The sequence below is a fragment of the Rhinolophus sinicus genome, linkage group LG04 (genome assembly GCF_036562045.2).
Source record: "Rhinolophus sinicus isolate RSC01 linkage group LG04, ASM3656204v1, whole genome shotgun sequence".
Classification (NCBI taxonomy): Eukaryota; Metazoa; Chordata; class Mammalia; order Chiroptera; family Rhinolophidae; genus Rhinolophus; species Rhinolophus sinicus.
In genome coordinates this window covers 162,715,908-162,736,962 of record NC_133754.1, presented here as the reverse complement: position 1 = coordinate 162,736,962, position 21,055 = coordinate 162,715,908, and the positions used below count along the sequence as shown (strand labels likewise).

General features: G+C 37.1%; 1 protein-coding gene across 1 annotated transcript in view; it reads left to right on the top strand.

Annotated features, from left to right (window-relative positions):
* The window catches only part of GRIN3A (glutamate ionotropic receptor NMDA type subunit 3A), a 148,874-nt gene that overhangs the window by 36,855 nt on the left and 90,964 nt on the right, over positions 1-21,055 (top strand). The window contains exon 2 of the mRNA XM_019729259.2: positions 10,645-11,249. Within this exon, the coding sequence (XP_019584818.2) occupies positions 10,645-11,249 (605 nt within the window). The remainder of the gene's footprint in view (positions 1-10,644; positions 11,250-21,055) is intronic.

Genomic DNA, 21,055 nt, shown 5'->3' with positions numbered 1-21,055 from the left:
AGAAATAATCAGCATTTAGCTGAGTTTTCATTCTTAGTGTAATAAAGCAAATTAGCATGTGACACAAGCCATCTCTTAATAATGGTTTTAAGCTGCATTGACATAATTACATTTCCAGAGGAAATTTAACTTGCATGCTAGACAGTTTAATTATCTGGTGCACATTTCAATAGTTCCTGGCCCTGTTGTGAACTCACTTGTCAAAAATATAAAAATATTTTTGTAAGAAAATATGCCAGAGTTTGTCACCAAGAGTGTCTATAAAAATAATTTGAATATTTTGATAAGTTTTATTTACCATGTAAATCATCTTCCTACTGATACATATAAACGTGTAGGCTCATTCAAATATTACTTAATTTGACCAAACCTGGGTGGTGATACAGGAACTAAAATCAGTCTTAAGCCAATATCTTTATTCCAGAGTTCTTAAAATGTAACAAATAATCTTGTTCTCCTTAATATAAAGATGGAAAAAGTTGGCATAGAATTTGAAAATTATATCTAACTTTAAAATTCTACTCCAGAAATGTCTCCTTTACCTCTGTCTATATTATTGATCCTGCCACCCCCTACTGTCCAAGAAACACACATTCAGATGCGTTGTGTCTTCCATTTTTATAGTGTTCTTTACTTCATAAAGCACTCACATGTATAACAACATGTCATCCCCACTCTGCCCTGAAGTAGTTGGTTGACTGTTAAGTATTATTCTCTTGTCACAGCTGAAGAAATGGAAGTCAAGTTCCTCAAAATAATCCTGATTTCAAATCCATCCACAGCCTCTTCAATCCTGCTAAAGCTCATCCATTTTGCTTATAGGATGGTTTTGATGTACTTTACTTTTATTTTAGACCAAATTATGACATGATCATTACTCTCTTTTCCTAGCTCCAAGCGTATTAAATGGGGCTGCAAGAAGGTGTTAAAGGTAGGCATGCTGACACAATCAAAAGGGATAGTAGTTAACCTGACACCATGGCAGGAAAGAGAAAATACACTTTCTAAAGAGGCTCAAGAGCTCTGGTATCACCATAAGCTCAGCTCCATTTGGTTCAGTCAACGTGGAAACCAGCTGTGTCCATAGGCTCTGAGTGTGTCATGGTCCTGCAGCCAGGCACAATGACTGGTGTTGACATCAGAATGCTGTGAGTCATTGGAGAAAGATCAATTATGCCAGCCCAAGGAAGGAAGTATGCTAATTTTAATAATAATAATAACAGCAGCAGCAGTAATAAGGCTACTTGTACCAAGTACTTACTACATATCAGACGTGTGATGAAGCCTCCCTGATTGTCAGATTCTGCCTTCTTCTAGCCTCCTCCTCTCTTCCCAATTATCCATGGTCCTCCCAATTATCCTTGACCTCCACCTGCAGACTTGGTCCTTCCTGCCCCAGTGCTCAGGGCTCATTCAAATGTAGGCAAGAAGGCTGTGAAATATTTGCCTCATAATCTAAACTGTTCCTCACTATGTGATATTAGTACACTCTAGATTTTAAACTCCATGAAAGAAAAGACCATCTTGGTCTTACTAACTACGGTAGCCTCAGTAGTCAGTATCCAATGCCTGGCACAAAATATGTATCAAAATAGGAATTCAACTGTTTGTCAAATAAACTGAAAATACCAGTGTAGCTAGCCCTTATACGTCAGTTCTCTTAGTGTAATGTCCCTAATCTCATCAGCATTGTTATCATCTTGTTTATAAACCACCACATACTATTTACTATGTACTGATGCTCTATATACATTAATGTTATTTAATCCTCACAAACATTGCAAGGCAGGCAGTATTATTTTCATCACACAGAAGAGGAAAATGAAGCTTTATGAGGCTTCCTGATCTTCACAGAGTCTGTCACGTGACTGGTAAATGGCAGAACCACATTTCAAACAAAGATCTGAATTACTTCACCATGTTCTCTCCTCTGGACTCTCTTGGGAATTGCAGTGATCTTCTAAACCCCAGACCAAGGTTTTGGACTTTGTTGCTTGCTGATAGTCTTGCGTGATGTCAGATGCCCAGATTTCCAATGACTACCTGTGGCTGCTTCACCCTTTCCTATGTTGGGACGTTTTGCCTGAGCTGACTGTTCTGCTAAGCACCACATGACGGCATATCTTTTGTAGCCATATGCTCTCGATCAAAGCCCTCCCTTCCCCAAGTGGATGACAGTACTAAGCCTGAAGGGTTGCACCTGCATAGGTGTATCTTGTATAAGTGGGCTGGGAGAAGAGGACTCAGAGCATGAGTGGCAGCCAAAGGTTTCCAAGATTACCGAGGGTCAAGCGAGAGAAACAGTATAACCATAGGGAACAAAAGGCAGAAGTGGGGGGGGGAGGATACAGATGAATTAGTGGAGTGTCAATAATTAGATGGGACTCGAATGGGGGAAACAATGCATGATCGAAAGCTCAGTGCAAGAAGCTTGAGTAATTGCCACGAACCAATCTGCTATGCCCCTGCCTTTCCTTTTTGGAAATTGGCCTTGGAAAAAAGATTGAGTTTGTTCAAAGGGAACTGTATGCATGCTTCTCCTGTTGCTTCTGCCTGTAGACATACATCTCTGTATCCTTGGCCTGGCAGATAATAGGCTTTCAACACACGTTTTGTTGGAGGAGCGAATCCACTAGGATTGATGACAGTGTTATGCATGTCAACACTTCTTCCTAAGACTGGGCCAATCTACCACGTCTGCTCTAGCCCAGGGGAGACCAGCCTTCCCTATATTGCTTCAGTGAAATAGACCGCACCTAGCATGATGGGCAATATTAGGTCAACTGCACCATGCATCCACAATCCTGCCGTATGAAGCATTCGCTGCATTTTACTACTGTTTTGTACTGTTTGATAAATATCACGCAAAATCCTGAGGTATAAGTCCGAAAATCTTTGTTGACAACCTCATACATATTGGTTGAACACCATCATGATTATAGCTTCAACCATGAAATTTAGTGAAATCTAAATGAAAATTTTAAGTGAATTTTTCCAAATTTTCTTCTACTGAACACAAAACTGATGCCATTAATTATGCAACTGTCTTTCTTTGTTAAATTACCATTAATGAAGAAATTCAAGACTTACCCTTTCACAATAGTTGTCACAAATGGGAGGATGAACGAAGACAATGTCTGGAAAGCCAGGTGCACACTGGGCAGAAGGATAGCCCCCTCGCTGGCTCCCGTGTGCCAGCCACACAGGGCATGTCTGTTCTGACCCATGCCACAACACATCTTAAAAGTGAATTGACTGCCTGAGCCTTTAGGATTACTTGCCAATAATTAAAACTATAAAATGCCAAGGCTCTACTTCACACGTTGCTTTTATCAAGTGGAGGGAGCAGTATAGAGTACCGGCCAAAAGCGTAAGTCCTACATGTTTGGATTTCGGATCCAGGCTCTCTTTCTTAGTAGCTGTGCAACCTTGGGAAAGTAACTCGCTCTTTCTGAGCCTCACTTTTTTCATCTGTTAAAAGAGGCTAATCACTGTAGTCTCCTCATGAGGCTATTGTGAAGATAAAATAAGACAATATGCATAAAGCACTAGGGACATTACCAGGTGTTCTTAGGTCTTCATTTGTATTATTTTATTAGATTACAATTTCTGGGCAAGATCTCTGCATTATGTTTGCCTGAATCCTTAATGCAACCATAACAACAGTTAATTTATTTAAAAGCCTGTGCTTCTAAGGGAATAAGCTTTAATTTTCAGAAGAAAAAAAAAGACCTCTCTATAATATAGGTCAAATGAGGTGTGAGATAATGAAATCAGAAAACGTCCTGCAGCCTCGTTGGCTGAGCAGAAGCGATAGCAGCATGGAAAGCTGGTTCTGAGCCCCTTAAACACCTCTAATAATCAGCAGACTAATGAAAGGAAGGGGATTTCGTCTCTCTTAAAAGGAGTGGAAATATTATGCTCACTTGAGCTTTCTGAGCTTTGGCCTAGAAGGCAAAGTTAAATGGGTTTGCTTGCCAGGAAACAACTGAGAGAATTTCATCTTTTCTCCATTCTTGAAGTATACCTGGCTTCATTACCTCTTTTCTTCTGTCAAGGGAATATCTCAAAGCTCTCTGGCCTGTTCTTTACTGCATCCAATCCTGTTTTTAAAACCTTTAGTGATCCAGAAAATAGCTGAATCTGTGCTCTCAGGCAGAACAAAGATCGATGGGGGATCTCCAACTGCTGGCACCGAAAATTTCTTCGCTTGTGACACTAGAACTAGTTACCAAAATGTAGGGGAGAGAGGGTACTCTGCTGTAAACATAATATCTCCCAAATCAATAGCCTCTGTCATCCTGAGATAGAGTTGCTGTTTTCCTACTAAGGATTTGGTGTAATTGGTATTTGTAAAAGATATCTATTTCAGGGACCATTGTGTGACAGTAGACAAGAGAAAGGAAAAAGCAATAGCAAAGAAAAAAGTGGTCCCACAGTCACTTTAGCAAGCACTTCCAACACAATGACTTAACTCTAAGCCGACTGTGACAGCTACCACTTACTGACCCTCACTCTGTGCCAGACGTTTTCCACGCATTATCTCATTCTCACATTTTAGTCTCAAAATGGGTCTGTAAGGTAGGAGGTAATATTATCCTCGTTTTGGAGATGAGGAATTTATGACTCAGAAATACTAAATACCTTGTAGAAGGCCACATGGCTCATAAATGTTGGAGCCAGAATTGAAGCATAGGTTGTGCTGACTACTAAACCCTAACCACTATACTTTACTGCCTCTCAGAAGAGGAAAGAAAAGCTCAGCTAACTTACTTTACCACCAGCAAGGACAGCTTAGGACTTAAGAACATTGTAGATACTAAGAAAGAGGACAATCAGAATCAAACAGTGGGAATATAGGAGTAGGTGGTGACTTCAAATATTGAAAGATAGTACCTAGTCAGAGAAGAATGAATGGTCTAAACAAGACCACATTCTTAGTTAAATACGTATGTTTTTATAAATCATTATATATGTTTACCTATATATAGTGAGTTCAAATCATCTTTATAGACATCCCTTATTTTTTCTAAAGTCCCAAATATGGGGTGCTTATCCAATGAAAATATTTACATCCACCTATCCCTACTAATCATAATTATTAAACTTTTCTTGGGACATTCTTCCCCCATCCCAGTTTTGCCACATCCTATTACATGTGCAATGATTTCCATAATTTATAATTACATTAAATGTCTATTTGTCTACTTACTACAATCATGTCTTCTACTTTCAAGTATCTGGAATGGGTTCAGATATGCATTCATCATTACTCTTTACAGAGGGTCTAGCTGACAGCACAAAAATCTAGGATGGGATCAAAGGGTCACTGATATTTTCTGACTTTTACATGGTTACCTGTTTCTTCACATTAATAAAGAAAAACGAATCCTTTCTGTCATTTTCAGCAATTAAGTATTAAATGTGAAATGAAAAAGTAAGGTATCGTCTATCTCCAACCCACTGTATAGGCAACAGGAAATTTTTTGCAGAGGTCAAGGCACAAAAGCGTTTTTGTTGATTGAGTGAGATTAGTCAAGGATTCTATTTCCTGATTGATTAGTAAATGTTCTTTATAATTTGTGAATATAACTCTTTGTCTATCAATTTCATTGCAAATATCCTCCTGTTTCTCATGTTTCTTTTATGATAGGCGTCTAATGCTAGAAATAAGGTATAGTGTAGTTATTTTTTTAAGGTATGTCTTTTTGTGATTGCTGAAGCATATTTACCTATTTGGTCTTTTAGTGATATGACGTTGTATTTTCACTCTTAAATGGCCTAGAATTTACTTTTAATATATAGTGGAATTAGGAATTTAAATGATATTATTTTTCCAAATAATCTATTTTTTCAACTCCTAATCTCACATGTTTCTTCTATACTCCTTTATAACTTAAATGTATAATATATTAACATAGTATATTAGCTCAATGTACTTCTTTATATTCATTTACATCTGTTCGATTTATTTACCTGTTAATCCTTTTGTTAGTACTTCCCTGTTTTAATTATTAATGTTTCATAAAAATTGCATTTTCTTATATGTTCTAATACTTTTTAAGGCAAGGCCCCTCTATAATTTTTCTTTTTCCAAATTTTCTTACCATGCTTGCCTGACTTTTCTGTGTGTGAAATTTTAACATTTGATAAATCCACTCTGATCCATAGCAGATGAAATAATCTCCCTCTGCACCACTGAATGATTCTCAAACACATTTGCAATCCTCTGACACTGGCACCTGCATTGTCATCTTGGTGACTCCACTCTCCCTCCAGCTCTGCACTTGACTTGAGATTTCATTCATGAGTGCATTTAAGTATGGCTATTTCCCATCCATACTTCTTGCCCTAGACTTCTCGACATTTCTGCCTCCAGAATAATGTAGAAATAGATAATGGAAATAAACCCCTAAAAATCTGGATTAGAGCAGCGTATCATCTTAGGTAGAAATAAATATTCAGTTCAAAGTGTAGGAAAATTACATTTGAAGGTCCTTTAAATTGCCTATTTAGTTTGGCATATATGGTTTTAAGTATACAACTATGTTTAACAATATGTATATATTACAATTCATAAATATATATATAAAAAAAATAAATATATATATATTACATTCTATATATATATATATATACACTCATTTAGGGAAAGGAGAATTATCAGCTCTATTTAACTTCATATTTTCTGTCCCCCTACCTCCCTTTATTGTGCCTATTTATTTTAATTTACATAAATTGAATGTACTTATGAGGCAGTTTTACTCTATTGCATGGTTGAGAGAGGCTTCCTGATTCTTGGTTTGTTCTGTTACTGGATCTCTGATTTAGGAGGTAAGCTGTAAAAACTTTTTAAAAATTATACCTTCTTTCAGGTCCTGGGTTTTGCCCTTTGCAAAAAGCAAACTATATGTAAGACATAGGTTTTGTTTTTCAATTTGGTTTGATAGGTCTTATTTAATTTTTGTCCCAGATTTGATCAACCTTTACTATAAAGGTTGAATTTTAGTGTTATAAGTTTTCATATCTGTGTGTGTGTGTGTGTGTGTGTGTGTGCGTGTGTGTGTGTGTGTGTGTGTGTATGCACATGTGCCTGTGCCTTTACATTATATGGAGAGAAATTGGGAGATGCTACATCTGAAGGTGCTAGATAAATACAATATAACTAGATACTTCTAAAGTATTATTGAATAAATATTTGTTTGAAGAATTGTGTTCCTTGAATCTATGAAAGGATTAATTTCAACATCTGGAATTTCTTAATTGAATCGTTTGTAGGGATGAGCGTGATTACATGGATTAATCATAATCCATGGGAGTGGGGGGATCGGTCTTCATTTTACTCCCATGTCACTCTCTGATGCCAAATGCATTTGTTTCTCTGTCTGGTGCTAAGTGCTCAATATGAGTAGCTATTTCGCTTCCCAATTTAGCAAGAGGAGAACATTTTCATCCCTGTCTCCGTTACAGCTTGCTCCTCACACACTGATTTTAATGAATCCCTCTGTAGGAAATACATCATGGGCCTTTGTTCCAACTGGGCACAAAATCCTGGGTCTTGAAGCTCTGTTAGGAAAGATCTTCTTAGTCTTTCAATGAAGAAATTATGATCATAACCCAGGACTTGAAGTAAGCACACAACCAAAAGAATTCTGTTTGACAAACAGTCACCGGTTCACTAAGAACTGTGCTAGAAGAGATGGTTGAGATGTGGTCCTGGTCCTAAAGAAGCTTCCAGTCTGGGGTGGGAGATAAACACATAACCAGTTAGCTACACTGTGGTGTGAAGAGTTCTGTAAAAGAGAGGGATGAACAAAAATGACCCCATGACACAGACATGAGATGATTAATTCTGCTTGGTCAGCAGTCAGAGGAACACTCCAACAAAAGCTCAATTCACCACTGCAGGATATCAACAGGGCAAAATTATTGTGAGGGAAAAAAAAGATCAGCAGCAGCAGAAACAGCTAGAAGTGCTGCATGAACTAGTTTCTGGAAATCTGCGTGGAAGAGCTGAGTTTTGCGGGATGAATATGAATACAGGCAAATGCATTCCCAGGTGGAGAGATCAGCATATCAAATTTGTGTAGGCATGAAAATGCTCTCTCTCATACAAGAGAAATAAATTGTCCTCTATGACTTGTCTTGATGTACATGGTTGGAGTATTTAGGATTAAAGACTAGGAATGGCCTCTTAAGCAGTATTACTGATTTTGAAATTTATCCTGTGGGTGATTCAGAGGTTATGGTGCGGAAGAAAGACATGGTCATATTTATGTTTTAGAAAGAAAACTGGCAACAGGATAGGGAGCTGAGGCCAAGAAAACAGTTGGGAATAATTTGTTCCTGCCAGGTATATGTAGAGCTTGCCTTCCATTGCTCTTTACTCTGGAAGAGGGTTAAAGCAGAGGAGGAAATAGAGAGGAAGAAAGAGAGGAAGAAAGCTAAAAGAGGAGGGCGGAAAACTCTTGAGCAATTTATGTTAATCACTAGTAGGAATGAGGAAGTGAAGCTTTCATTCCTCTTACCTCAAGATCTTATATAGCTTCTCAAGCCTGTAAACCAGGCACTACCTACTGGATAATGTCTCCCAGTGTTTGACACCTTTCTCTCTTTTGCCTCTCATATCTGATCATGTCATTGCATTTTAATTTAAAAACAAACAAACAACAACACAACTTTTCTCATTGCCCTTGGCACCATTTATTTCCAACACTGGCTTCCAGTTTACGCACTGAGCACTAATTAAGATCCTGGAAGGCCTGTTTCCCCTCTTCCTGTTGAATGCAGCCTAAAGATGATCCCACACAAAGTTCTGTTTTTATCATTACAAACCCTGCTTGAAGCTTAATTTGGAAGGGCAAAAGTCAAAATCTCAGAATAAATTTTAAGACTCTGTCCTACCTATCACCATGATTGCTTTCATTTACTGCCTTTGGTCATAGTTTTTGTCCGATAAATTCCTTTGGAATCTTCACTCCTCATTCTACACAAATCAAAACACTTTTAGTCCTTTAAAGAATTCAAAGTTCAACTCAAATTCTATTTCTTGTTTCACATTTTTTGACAGGTAAGGGAAGGCCACACTTCTTTCCTTTTGTACAAAGGCTTGAAACTTTACTGAGAAAGTCCTTCTCATTTTTCTACTTATATTATTGACCTGAATGTTTGGCACTTTCTCAAAAATAGTCTAATAGTCCAATAGTTCCCAATGGGAACATATTTAGTTCAATTTGGCCAATACAGAGGGTGCCAAAGTACACCTTTTAAGAAAGGGAAAAAACTGTATGAAAATTACACTGATGGTAACCACTTTGAGCACCTCTTGTAATTGCAGAAGTCAAACATGACTTGTATTCATCTTTTGTTATCGGTATGTATTCAGTATTACAATTTTAATGCAGTTTTTTCCTTTCTTAAAATGTGTATACTTTTTTTGGCACCCTCTGTATTTACCATGCACCTAATGTGAAAGAAGTTGTACTAAACATTCTCAAGATGTCAATATTAAAGGATAGTTACGTCGAATGTCTGCTCTCAGCGAGAACAGTTTAACAAATTTATTCATTAGAGGACTGCTGCCACTTCACCTGTATGATTAATAACTTGTGACTCTTCAAATAAGATACTCTTCCTTCATTGAGTTGGTGAGTTCTATAAACAGATAAAATTGTGGTGGAAGTTACATAAGCACACATTTCACAGCAAGAATCCCGTCTCAGTAGATACAGAAATGTAATTAAGCCTTCAGTGTTGGACTATTCACTTAATCTTAGTATATATATTGTTAATTATTCCACATGTCTTATTCTGTTCAGGCTGCTAGAACACAGACTGCTTGCAAACAACAGAAATTTATTCCTTACAGTTCTGGAGGCTGGAAGTTCGAGATCATGGTGCCAGCCTGGTTGGGCAAGGGCCCCTCTTTTGGGTCACAGACTGCCAACTTCTCACTGTGTTCTCACATGGTAGAAAGGGCAAGGGAGCTCTCTGAAACCTCTCAAGCATTAGTGTCATTCACGAAGTTTCCACCCTCATGATTTAATTACTTCCCAAAGTCCCTACCTCCTCATACCATCACATTGAGCATTTGTAGTATTTCTACATATGAATTGGGGGAAGCACAAATATTCAGATCATAGCACCACATGTATTAGAAGAAATTCTTCCTCGGGGGCTAAAAGTTTAGGAAACTATGATGCATTCATTTTCCACACCATTCTTTTACAAGTCCCTGCTATTGATTTTAAAGGAAAGTGAAAGTAATTTCTTTCAGTTATTTCACCTGAAAGGAAAATTTAACAAACAGGTTAATAACAGCAATAGTTAGAAATGGGATGCACAAAGGGAACAGTCTAAGGAAGTAGACAAGATTGATAAAAATTTAAGACTAAATGTATGTATGGTTGTGTCACCCCTGCTGTCTGACACCCTTAGCAAACATTATAAGGAAATCAGTTGTAAGAAATCAGTAATTCCATTAAAATTCCCACAGCTTTCCAAATAATGGGAATTTTATCCCAGAGACATTTGAGTATCTCAGGGAAAAATAAGGGATTAAGCTTCATAAGAAAACAAAATACCTTATGTTATAATCTTTGGCCGAAGCTTTCTAATTCTTCTTTTTCATATCTTTAAATACAGAATCCCCTTCACCTACAACTGAGTTTAGAAAATTCCTTAAGTTCTGATGCTGATGTCACTGTCTCAATCCTGACCATGAACAACTGGTACAATTTTAGCTTGTTGCTCTGCCAGGAAGACTGGAATATCACCGACTTCCTCCTCCTTACCCAGAATAATTCCAAGTTCCACCTCGGGTCTGTCATCAACATCACCGCCAACCTCTCCTCCCCTGAGGATCTCTTAAGTTTCCTGCAGGTCCAGCTTGAGGGCATTAAGAACAGCATACCCACGATGGTGATGTTTGGCTGCGACATGGAAAGTATCCGGCGGATTTTCGAAATGGCCACCCAGTTTGGGGTAATGCCCCCTGAGCTGCATTGGGTGCTGGGGGATTCCCAGAACGTCCAGGAACTGAGGACAGAAGGTCTGCCCTTGGGGCTCATTGCTCATGGAAAAACAACACAGTCAGTCTTTGAGTACTATGTACAAGATGCCATGGAACTGGTTGCAAGAGCTGTAGCCACAGCCACCATGATCCAGCCAGAACTTGCGCTCATTCCCAGCACAATGAACTGCATGGACGTGGAAACTGCAAATCTCACTTCAGGACAGTATCTGTCAAGGTAGGATGCAAGGCCTGGGTCATATCTCCATTCCTGGGGCTGTGACAGGAAGTAAAATTTCCCTATCGATCTCTTTGGCAAAAATCTTGACTCCGAATAACTTTAATAATATTTCTGAGAGGTTTTCAGGTTACATAAGTTTAGAATTTCATGATCTGTCACCTGGAATTTGATCTACAGACTTTTAGCACGTGGTGTATTGTGGGGAACACTCAGTCCTGCTTTTAAACCCGGGCTTAGGCCCTTACTACTTGTGTATTCTTGGCAAGTGATTTAACAACTCTGAGCCTCAGTTTTCTAATCAGTAAACTGGGATAATATTGAATAGCTCGATATATGATAATAAAGATACCATGAAATTATATATGAAAAGTACCTAACACTGTGCTTGGCTGATAGTAAACAAGTGTTTCTATGCCTGCCCATATTTTCCCATAACAACAGACTTGAAAAACATCTCCCTAAATCTATACAGAGAAAAAAAATTAGTCAAGCAAGAAATAGACCTTTCTCTCTCCTCTCAGGCATTGATGTTGACGGCAGTATAGAGCAGTGGTTAAAGGCATAAACCCTGGAGCCAGACTCTGAACTTGAATTTTAGCTCTGCCTCTTACTACTTGTGTGACTTGGTCGAGTTTTACTTAACTTCTCTGAGCCTTAGTTTCCTATGTTCTATATCTATTTATATAATCAATAGATCCTACTATCCATGAAGTCATTATAATAGATAGATGGATAGATACATAGACAAAATGAGCTAAAAGCTTACAGGAAATGATTGAATACATATATATATATATATATATATATATATATATATATATATATATATATTGTGTGTGTGTGTGTGTGTGTGTGTGTGTGTGTGTGTGTGTTTAATTTAGGTACTTTTCCTCTCTAGTTCCTCAGCCTGGTTCAGAAGCTGTGATGAAAAAAAGCCCATTTAAATTAAAGAATAGCCCATTTTATAGAAATGGTTTTCATGATCCCCAGAAAAAGGAAATCATCCTTAAAGGATATTTTATAGGGGACCTAGATTTTTTTCTGAAAAGGACCACGTATAGTCAGAGAGGCCAAATCAGAGAATTATTGCTCATTCAGAGACGAAGGCTCAGCTCTAGGCGAGGCCCCGTTTTTAAGCAGTCCTACGGGAACAGGGACGCTTGACTGTATTGAGGAACGTAAGGCAACCTCATAGTGCCTTGCCTTTTGAAAAGATGATTATTTGATGAAAGGTCAGGAGGTCCAAGCATTTACATTTAATTTTATATATGTGGATTGAACACCTACTATGTGCAAGGCAACATGCTAAATACCATATATATATATATATATATATATATATATATATATATATATATATATGGCAGAATTTAAGCACAGCCTACACACTCCCTAAAGAATGCTGTTAATAACATAGAATAATTGAAAACTCATTTATTAGTGACCTATTAATGATAAAATTAGATGTTCTACCCTAATCTGACCTTTCCATGTTTTTCAATTTAAAAATGAATTTCCACAAGAGTGAGTTCTGTGCATACTTTTATTTTACAGCCGCTGTCCAGATTTAATCTACTGCTTTCGAACATCGTTGCGGCTCAGAATTTTATCTAGGATAAGAAGCGTTCTCCTTTATAACAGAAATATAAGCAAACCTTTGTTTATAATGTAAAATAGTCATTATTTTGAAAGGACAATCGGAAACAGCAGACAGGAAAAACCACTTGTGAAAAGTACATTAAGTTAGCATCTTTTTGTCTCACATAAATTGGAGAGTACAGGAAAAATGATTCTGTTGGATCCTAAAAATGTTTAGAAACTACAGGAAGAAATATTTGTTAACTTAGGTTGTCTTTACCTTAGGGGATTCATTTTATCAAGATCAAACTGATCTTTCTGGCTCCTCAAGATTTAATTTATGTTGAAGTTACGTGCCTCCTTCCACAAGGATCCCAAGGCACTTTGTACATGAAATTATATGGTGGTACTTAGCCTGTTCTACCATCATTATTTGCCTGTGTCTGACTCCTGAACTAAAATATAAATTCTGTTATGTGGAAATATTATTATTCAGCCTAGTTTATTACCTAGCATATAGCAACCATTTAATAGACCTTTACTGATATTGATGTAAAAAGAAAGGAAATTTTCTATTATATTTACACTCCACACTAAATGTAGCTATAGAAGAAAAATGAGTGGTTGATAGATAAATAAAATTTTGTCTACATTAAAAACATAGTTTGGTTTTTTAAATTTACCTAGATACCATCTAGTTTTCATCTATTCTTTCTTTTTTCTTCTTCTTTTTTTTAGTGAAATGTTAGGTTGGTGGATAACTTTGCCCTTGTGGCTATTTCCACATGTTTATTCCACAAACTTTAAAAGCTGTGAAAAAAAGAGTGTGAGGTTTGGAGCCCAGCAGCAATTCACAATGTGTAAGGGTCAGTGACAATATTATTGCCCCCATGAATGTGTTTGAGAATGAACACAAAGAACTTCAGGAAATATGCCCAGGACTTCTTAAACTCCCTGAGGAATACAGTCAAAGAGAAAGTTTCAAAGTGTTCAGGAAAAGGTCAAGGGAAGTGGGCCAAACCCTGAACGAAGTCTTTACAAGGAATAACTGAAAAGCTGCCTTAAGCTATAAAACATCTGTGGATTTTTCATCATCTTGATTTATTTTGTTGAATACAGTATTTTAGAAAGTTCGTTATTTTCAGTCCATAAGTCACATCTGCATACAGTAATTTTCTTAATTGTTCCTGAATTTTGTGAAGCTGACCCCACTTCCTCACTGCATAATGAAAGTCTTGAGGATAATGAGCCTTGAATAGCAAGCATCAAAGTTGTGCAAGCTTTTCATTTCTCACACAGTCATTTTCACTTGGGGCTGACAGAATTGTTAACATTTTTAAATGTTAATGAAATCACCAAAAGCTTCGCTTTTTCAGCATAGGCTTTTAGACTAGAAAAATCATTTCTCATGGCAGACTAGACAGACGTAATTACAGGTATAAAGGATTTTGTCCTTCCTGGGCCCCCACATGCCAGAGCAAATGTCCATCACAACTAAATGTAGACAAAACCATTTGGGAGGCAAGTTCATAGTGTGATCTTTTAACAATGTATTGGCAAGTTGTTTTATTAAATGTTAATTATTTGGAGCAATGAAATCCAATATGTTATTTGGTAATAACTTCATAAATACATGTGTATGGGTATTTTTATGCAGCCAGTGACTATTTGTTGAACTAGGGTGAGGTGGATAAAAATGGAGATTTGCATCCTGCCATTTTGGAGCTGACAGCTTAGAACATGAAGTTGAAAAGTAAGGAAATGCTTATAAAACAAAGGGATATGTGATTCTTAAAAGAGCCATGTTCAGATACATAGGGGAGAAAATAATTAACTCTTCTCAGAGACCAGGTGATGAGGGAAAAACACTGAAATTGGATCTTGATAAATGAATAGAAGTTTTTTGGTTTGGAGCAAATTCACAGGCAATGCAAATTTACTAAGACCTGAACGAGAAATTGAGTATAGTTGGAGCATACGTTGCATATGAAGAGGATTTGACATGATTCTGGAAAAGTAGTTAATTTGATAACATGCCACACAGGGCTTGTATGCCAAGCTAAGGAGTTTTCATTTTATATGCATGCTGGATATCACTCGAATGACAGAACATTAGCCATGACATATAATAAAATCACAATCCTGTAACAAATTAATCAAATACAGTAATATAGCATAAAAGCCTTTCAAGTAATTTTTTAAAACCATTAGGATACAATTTTTCCTTTTTCCTGAAAATTCGTTTTAACCTTGCTCACATTTATTGCATTCTAAACAACCAGGCTCTGGTGAAAATGAGTAGAAGTTTGAGGACTCACTTACCTGCTGATCCTAGGGTTATCTGAAGGCCTTGGGTGTTAATGCATCTATTCATCCTTGAGAAAGAGCTTCCTGGGTTCCTCATAGCCTGGTCAAGGCAATAATTATTTTTTAAGAATTCCAAGAGTCTAGACACTGATAGACATCTTTTTATCCTTGGCCTGTGTGCTCCCTTACCCTCTGGCTAATTAATCATTGTCCCTATAGCTATTGTAGCTTCTAAGTAGGATATGGAATCTTGCCTTTGTTTTATGAGCAGCTTCTGCAGTTCAGTTCTGTATCAAGTAGGCAGTGATTAATTCATTTATTCATTCACAGACATTTGTTGAAGCTTACTAAAATTAGGCTAGGCCTTGGCTAATGCTAGCGACACAAAGAATAGAAGACAGAGGCCCTGCTCTTAGGAAATTTACAACCCCCGTTTCTGTTCTCCAACCAGGAGAGGATATGCTCCTCTTACTATCTATACTTTTTATCCATTTTCCTTGACCTAACTGTTATTCTTCACTGGACAACACCCATTCTACTAGTGATTATCCTCTGGCATTAGCTGGTATCTTAGGCCCCCTCCTCAAGGCTGGCCTTGAACAATAGTCCAACATGCTAGAGACTCTTTTCCCTCCAAGTTATGTTCATTTTTATGCTTGCATGGTTAAGCAATACCAAGATTCACCGGCCTTTCATTAATAGTAGATGTTGCTTTATTTATTGATTCTACACATACTATTCAGCACCTATTATGTGAGGTACTAGGGAGCTTCAGGAAAAAAGACTAAAACAAATGCCCATTCAAAAATTCCATGGTATAAAGTGATGGATGGCCCCCATTAAATATTAGAAGAGTTACAGAAGCACTTGAGGCTGCATGACATAATTGTAATTTAAGGTATTTTCATCCTCCTTTACAATAATATACAATCATTGTGACCCTGGAAAAATTATTTAATCTCTGAAATATTTAATTTCTGAACTATAAGGATTTCGAAACCTTGAAAAGTTAAGTGGTATGCCTAAGGTCATTCAGCTAGTACTTTATAAGGGGAGATTTAAACGAATTCATCTAAATTGAAGTTCCAGGCTCTTTCAGAATTAATACTAACTTTCCTTAATTGGAATCCCATTAACATTGCAATTAATATTCTTTCAGTCAAAAACTATATAAATCAGGAGGCATGATTGCCCATGTATACGCATTCTTGGTCTAAGGACCTCTATTGAGCCAAACTAATTAGCCTGTGTGTTTCAACAGGTACTGAAAAGAAATGCGGTTGCCTTGAACATGGAAGCCAGGGATTGGGAGCTGGTAACCCTGGTTCCTTGGATCCCCAAGGGGAACCCATTGCTATGGGGTGACCTACTTTGTCTAGTTGTTACTCCTAGGTTAACTTTGAGTCAGTAGGTATTATCAATCAGTTATCAACACTTAAGGTCTATGATTCCAGATATTTGCTATAGGAACCCCTGTCACCAGACTAATTTGGCTAAAATCCTTTGAACTTGCCCTTCCTTCTATGTCACTTAAGTCATGCCAGGAGCTGAGTCTGAAATTTTCTCTGAGTCATGGGGGCCTCAGATAAGGAACAATGGAAAAGTGTATTTCATCAGGACCCTATTTTGATGATGTTATCAGCTTAAATTTGCTTAATCTAGCAAACAGTAGGTATTAAACTGTGAAATTTTTCCAAAATAGGAGAGCTTCCAAGCTTTTATTTGTCTGAGAGGTAACTGTGTTCTTTTATTGATGTTTTTACTTTGTATGCACCTACTATAAAAATTTGAAGCTATGTCAAACTATGGAGATACAGAGGGCAACACTACAGCTCTACTCTGAATTCCAGATCTGTCTCTTGGAGCCACTTCAATCTCCATGTCCTGTAACTTTTTGTATGGAGGCTTGACTGGTAAATACTGCATGATGTCCCACTGCCAGGGCTATGCTAAGAGAAGGTATGTCAACACCTGGACTAGTGCTGGGGCCAACTCTAGAGAGCTAGAATGAATTAAATGGGAGTATTACCCGAAGCAACCAGGAACAGTCCATGGTGGGCACAGGTCATAACCGTGGAGAAGAGTCAAGGTTCATCGCAAAACGCAAAGGGAAGGAAAACAACCAAAGGGTAGGGAACAGATCTAACTACCACGTGGGTGAAAAACAGAGAAAAAAGTGCCAGCTTGCCAGTTGTACTATATGAAAGAAGGGAAAAGAGAATGCTATATCCATGTGTCTGAGTTTTTGGTGTAGTGACCCCCTCACACACACTAATAGTAACACAGCCCAAAATGTATATTAAAATAGGACCCAATCACATAGATTAGTGTTTTTTCCTTCTTGGAAAAAAGTCAAGAAGGATAGGAGCACTCCTTCCACTCTACAGTTTCATCTATAAGTAACCGAATTGTGCAGATATTGACAAAACATAGACCCAAATAATTCATATATATGTACATATATACATTTAATGTTATTAAATTACTGTTGTCTGTTAATGGATAGAAACCTATTTTAAAAGGTGAGCTTTGTAAGTTGCTTTTAAAAATGATGCAATCAATGTCTACAATGTGTGGGACCTCTGCTCTGAAGATTGAAATTTAGCTGTTTCTCATTCCTATTAAATTCCTTATCATCAGAGAGGTTTCCCATTGAACTAATTTCTATTATCGATACTACCCATTATGCAGGGGGAAATGTGTTGGACTTTTAATGCTTTGAACAATCTACAAATTGCAAATGCAAATACTTCCTGGCTGACTGAGCCCTATTCTTCTGGCAAAGTGATGAAGAGATCTCTTTAAGAGATGCATTTCTGATCTGAGCAGAAGACAGGTGTTTCATTGCATTTACCCCTCAAACATTACTGAGCAGTTACTTTGGCCAGGCACTGTGTTTTGCCTGAGATCCAAAGATGACTCAGTGAGATAAGTGCTTGGGTGAACAGTGAAGTCTCTTCCTACTTGACAGCCTGCAGTGTTATGAAGCAGAGCAGTGGGAAAGGGAGGATTTGTTCATTCCTAACAGCAACTCTGGAAGAGACTATTCTCGAAATGTGGAAAACGTCAAAATCCATGCCTCTGAGGGGACCTACAGTGGCAACAACAACAAATAGTTAAGTTAACTAGGGATAGTCAATAGCTGATTTAAGATGAGATCTCTTACTAACAGGATGGAACATTGTTATTTCCTTTGCACAATGTCCACCAAAAGGAAGAGAAAGAGGGAGAGGACAGGATAAAATTCAGAAAAATAAAATATGAGAAAAAACATTAAAAGAATAATGAGATAACCATAGATCAACCCACATGCCAAAAACTGGGAATACTGGAGGAAGGGGAAATAAGCTAGAAGCCGAGGAAGACACACAAAATGAGAATAATTTAGGGAATAAGAGGGATTAGGGGAAAAGTCATGAATAATTAAGAAAAATCACACACATGGATTAAAATACAAACATAACAGTATAAATAGCTAATAATTCAGACAACTGGAGATCTACGGAGGCTGTGAAATATCAGAATTGGGTATAAGTTTTCTAAAAGACATGAGATTATCCAAAGAGAGAATAATTTCGGACCCCTCAATGATAAAGAACAGAAAGAAAAAAAAAAAGATGTAAGTATGAGCTGATACAAAGAAAGTTCCCAAAGGGAAAAATAAATTTTAAGGCTTTGCAGAGCAAAAAAATATTCCCATGTACAGATATGATTAATGGAAGGCAACAATCTGGGAAAAGAGCAAAGATGAGAGGGCAATTTAATAAGAAATAAGAACCAATGCAGTGGTGTACAACTGTGGAGGATGTGAGGTTTTGATTAGAAGATTCGTTACATGATGGTAGATGTGAATCACATGAAGAAAAGATGGGATTTCTGAATATCAATGCGTCTCTTCCCAACTCTCCTCCTCTCTTCCCGGAAAAAGAATGGGAGACTTTGGGAGTATTCCTTTGTCTTATACTAAAAGGGCTTTCTTGAGCTTTTCCACTATAGTCAATAGATCTGAAGCTAAATTCAACATAACCTAGAAATAAATATTTAGATTCAGTGCACAGGAGAAAGTAAACCTGGCAAGCATTAGGTGGTGCTGGTGGGAGGAGAGTTGGGGAGAATGTCACTAGCGATAACATAGCCAAAGATTTCTAATCAGGCAAAGGCAGAAAAATCACAATTAAGTTCTCACAGGCTAAGAAATTTTATAGAACTTTGGAAGATGAACAAATCTCTCATTCTTCAGGGGGAAAATATTCAATATGATGAGATGATCATGGGAAAAGAAATTCAGCTCATTTTTCAAGATATAATTGAATGAGGATACAGATTTTTTTTTTTTTCAAATGATATAAAGAAAGTTCCCAAATGGAAAAATAAATTGTAAGGCTTTACAGAGCAAAATACTAGATACTCTCATGTACAGATAAGATTAATGAAAGGCAACAATATGGGAAAACAGCAAAGATAGCAGGACAATTTAATAAGAAATGTGAGATGCAGATCTACAAAGAGACAAGTTGGTGAGTGAAAAAAAAAACAAAGTAGAAATAAATACACAAGAAATAAATAAACAACTGGGCATGGACACATGAAGATGATGATGTATTTAAACAATGCAGATAGATTTATATGTCTCCAAAGTGAAAACTGGAAACAATGGCATTATTATAGCGCTAATTCAGAGGCAAGAAAAGTTACAAATTTATAATAAATATAAAAACAATATTAGTAAAACTTTATATGCTGTATAAAATAGAAGAAAAATCAGGAGGCAACAAGTCTTAAAATCTTTAAGATCATGACATTATTTGTAGTGGAAGATGTTTCATTTAAGTTTAATAAATTTCAGTAAGTTTAGAGTTGGGAAGAGACCCATAGATGTTCAGATTTAAGTAAATTTTAGCAAGTTTTATAAAAGTAAAAATAGTTCATGAATAATATCATTAATCAGATAAATGAAGACAAACAGTGCAGTTAACATTCTATGATTAAAGAAGAATATGTGAACACAAGTATGTCCTCATCCAAGAAAACTAGAAAAGTGAGAGAGGTGGGAAGAGACCTACAAAGAAGGAATTAACAAGACAAAAATCAAAATTCACTGAGGAGAAATGCTTAAATTCGTATAAATGATACATGCGATTCTATAGCAACAAATTCCTAGAAAAGAATCATTTGCCAAAGTTGACCCACAGAAATGGAAAGCCCAGTAGAAGAGACTGAAAAAGTGATTACGCAGTTACAATTTTTTTAAAGTGCCAGGCCCAGATGGTTTTATCACTGACTCCTACAAACTCAAAGGGGAAACAAAACACTGAACAGTTCAGTTGACATTGATCTACAACATTTCTTGGAAAAGTTCTTTGCTTTCTGTACTTTTAAGAGTACCTTTGGTCCCACATTGAAAATAATACAATAACACATCTCTCAAATGAATTATAGGGGTAGAGTATAATGAGATTTATTAATTTACTTTTTGCCATAAAATGAGTTAAAGAGACCCGAAGAGAACTTCCACAAGCTCGCTTCCCCACATCCACATCTATTGCCTCTGGGCCCTACCTTTTCTCTGCCTTCTCTGTGCCCACATCTTCAATTCATAGCAAGAGCATCACCTGTTCTTGCCCCTTAGTGCACCATCCCTTTTGCCCCTCAAGGGCATTGTCCCAGGAATTCGCCTCATTCTCTCCTACATCAGTAATTTTTCTATTTTTACTGGATCATTTCCATCAGCATAAAATCCTATCCTTTTATATACATCATATACACACATGTATGTTTACACACACACACACACACACACACATTTGTTTGCTTGATTTTTTCCTCCACCACTATTTTATTTATAGCATCATCCTCTAAAGAGTGATCTCTCGTTTTTCTCTTCCCATTCTCCCTTGAAGCATTAGGCTCCAACACCT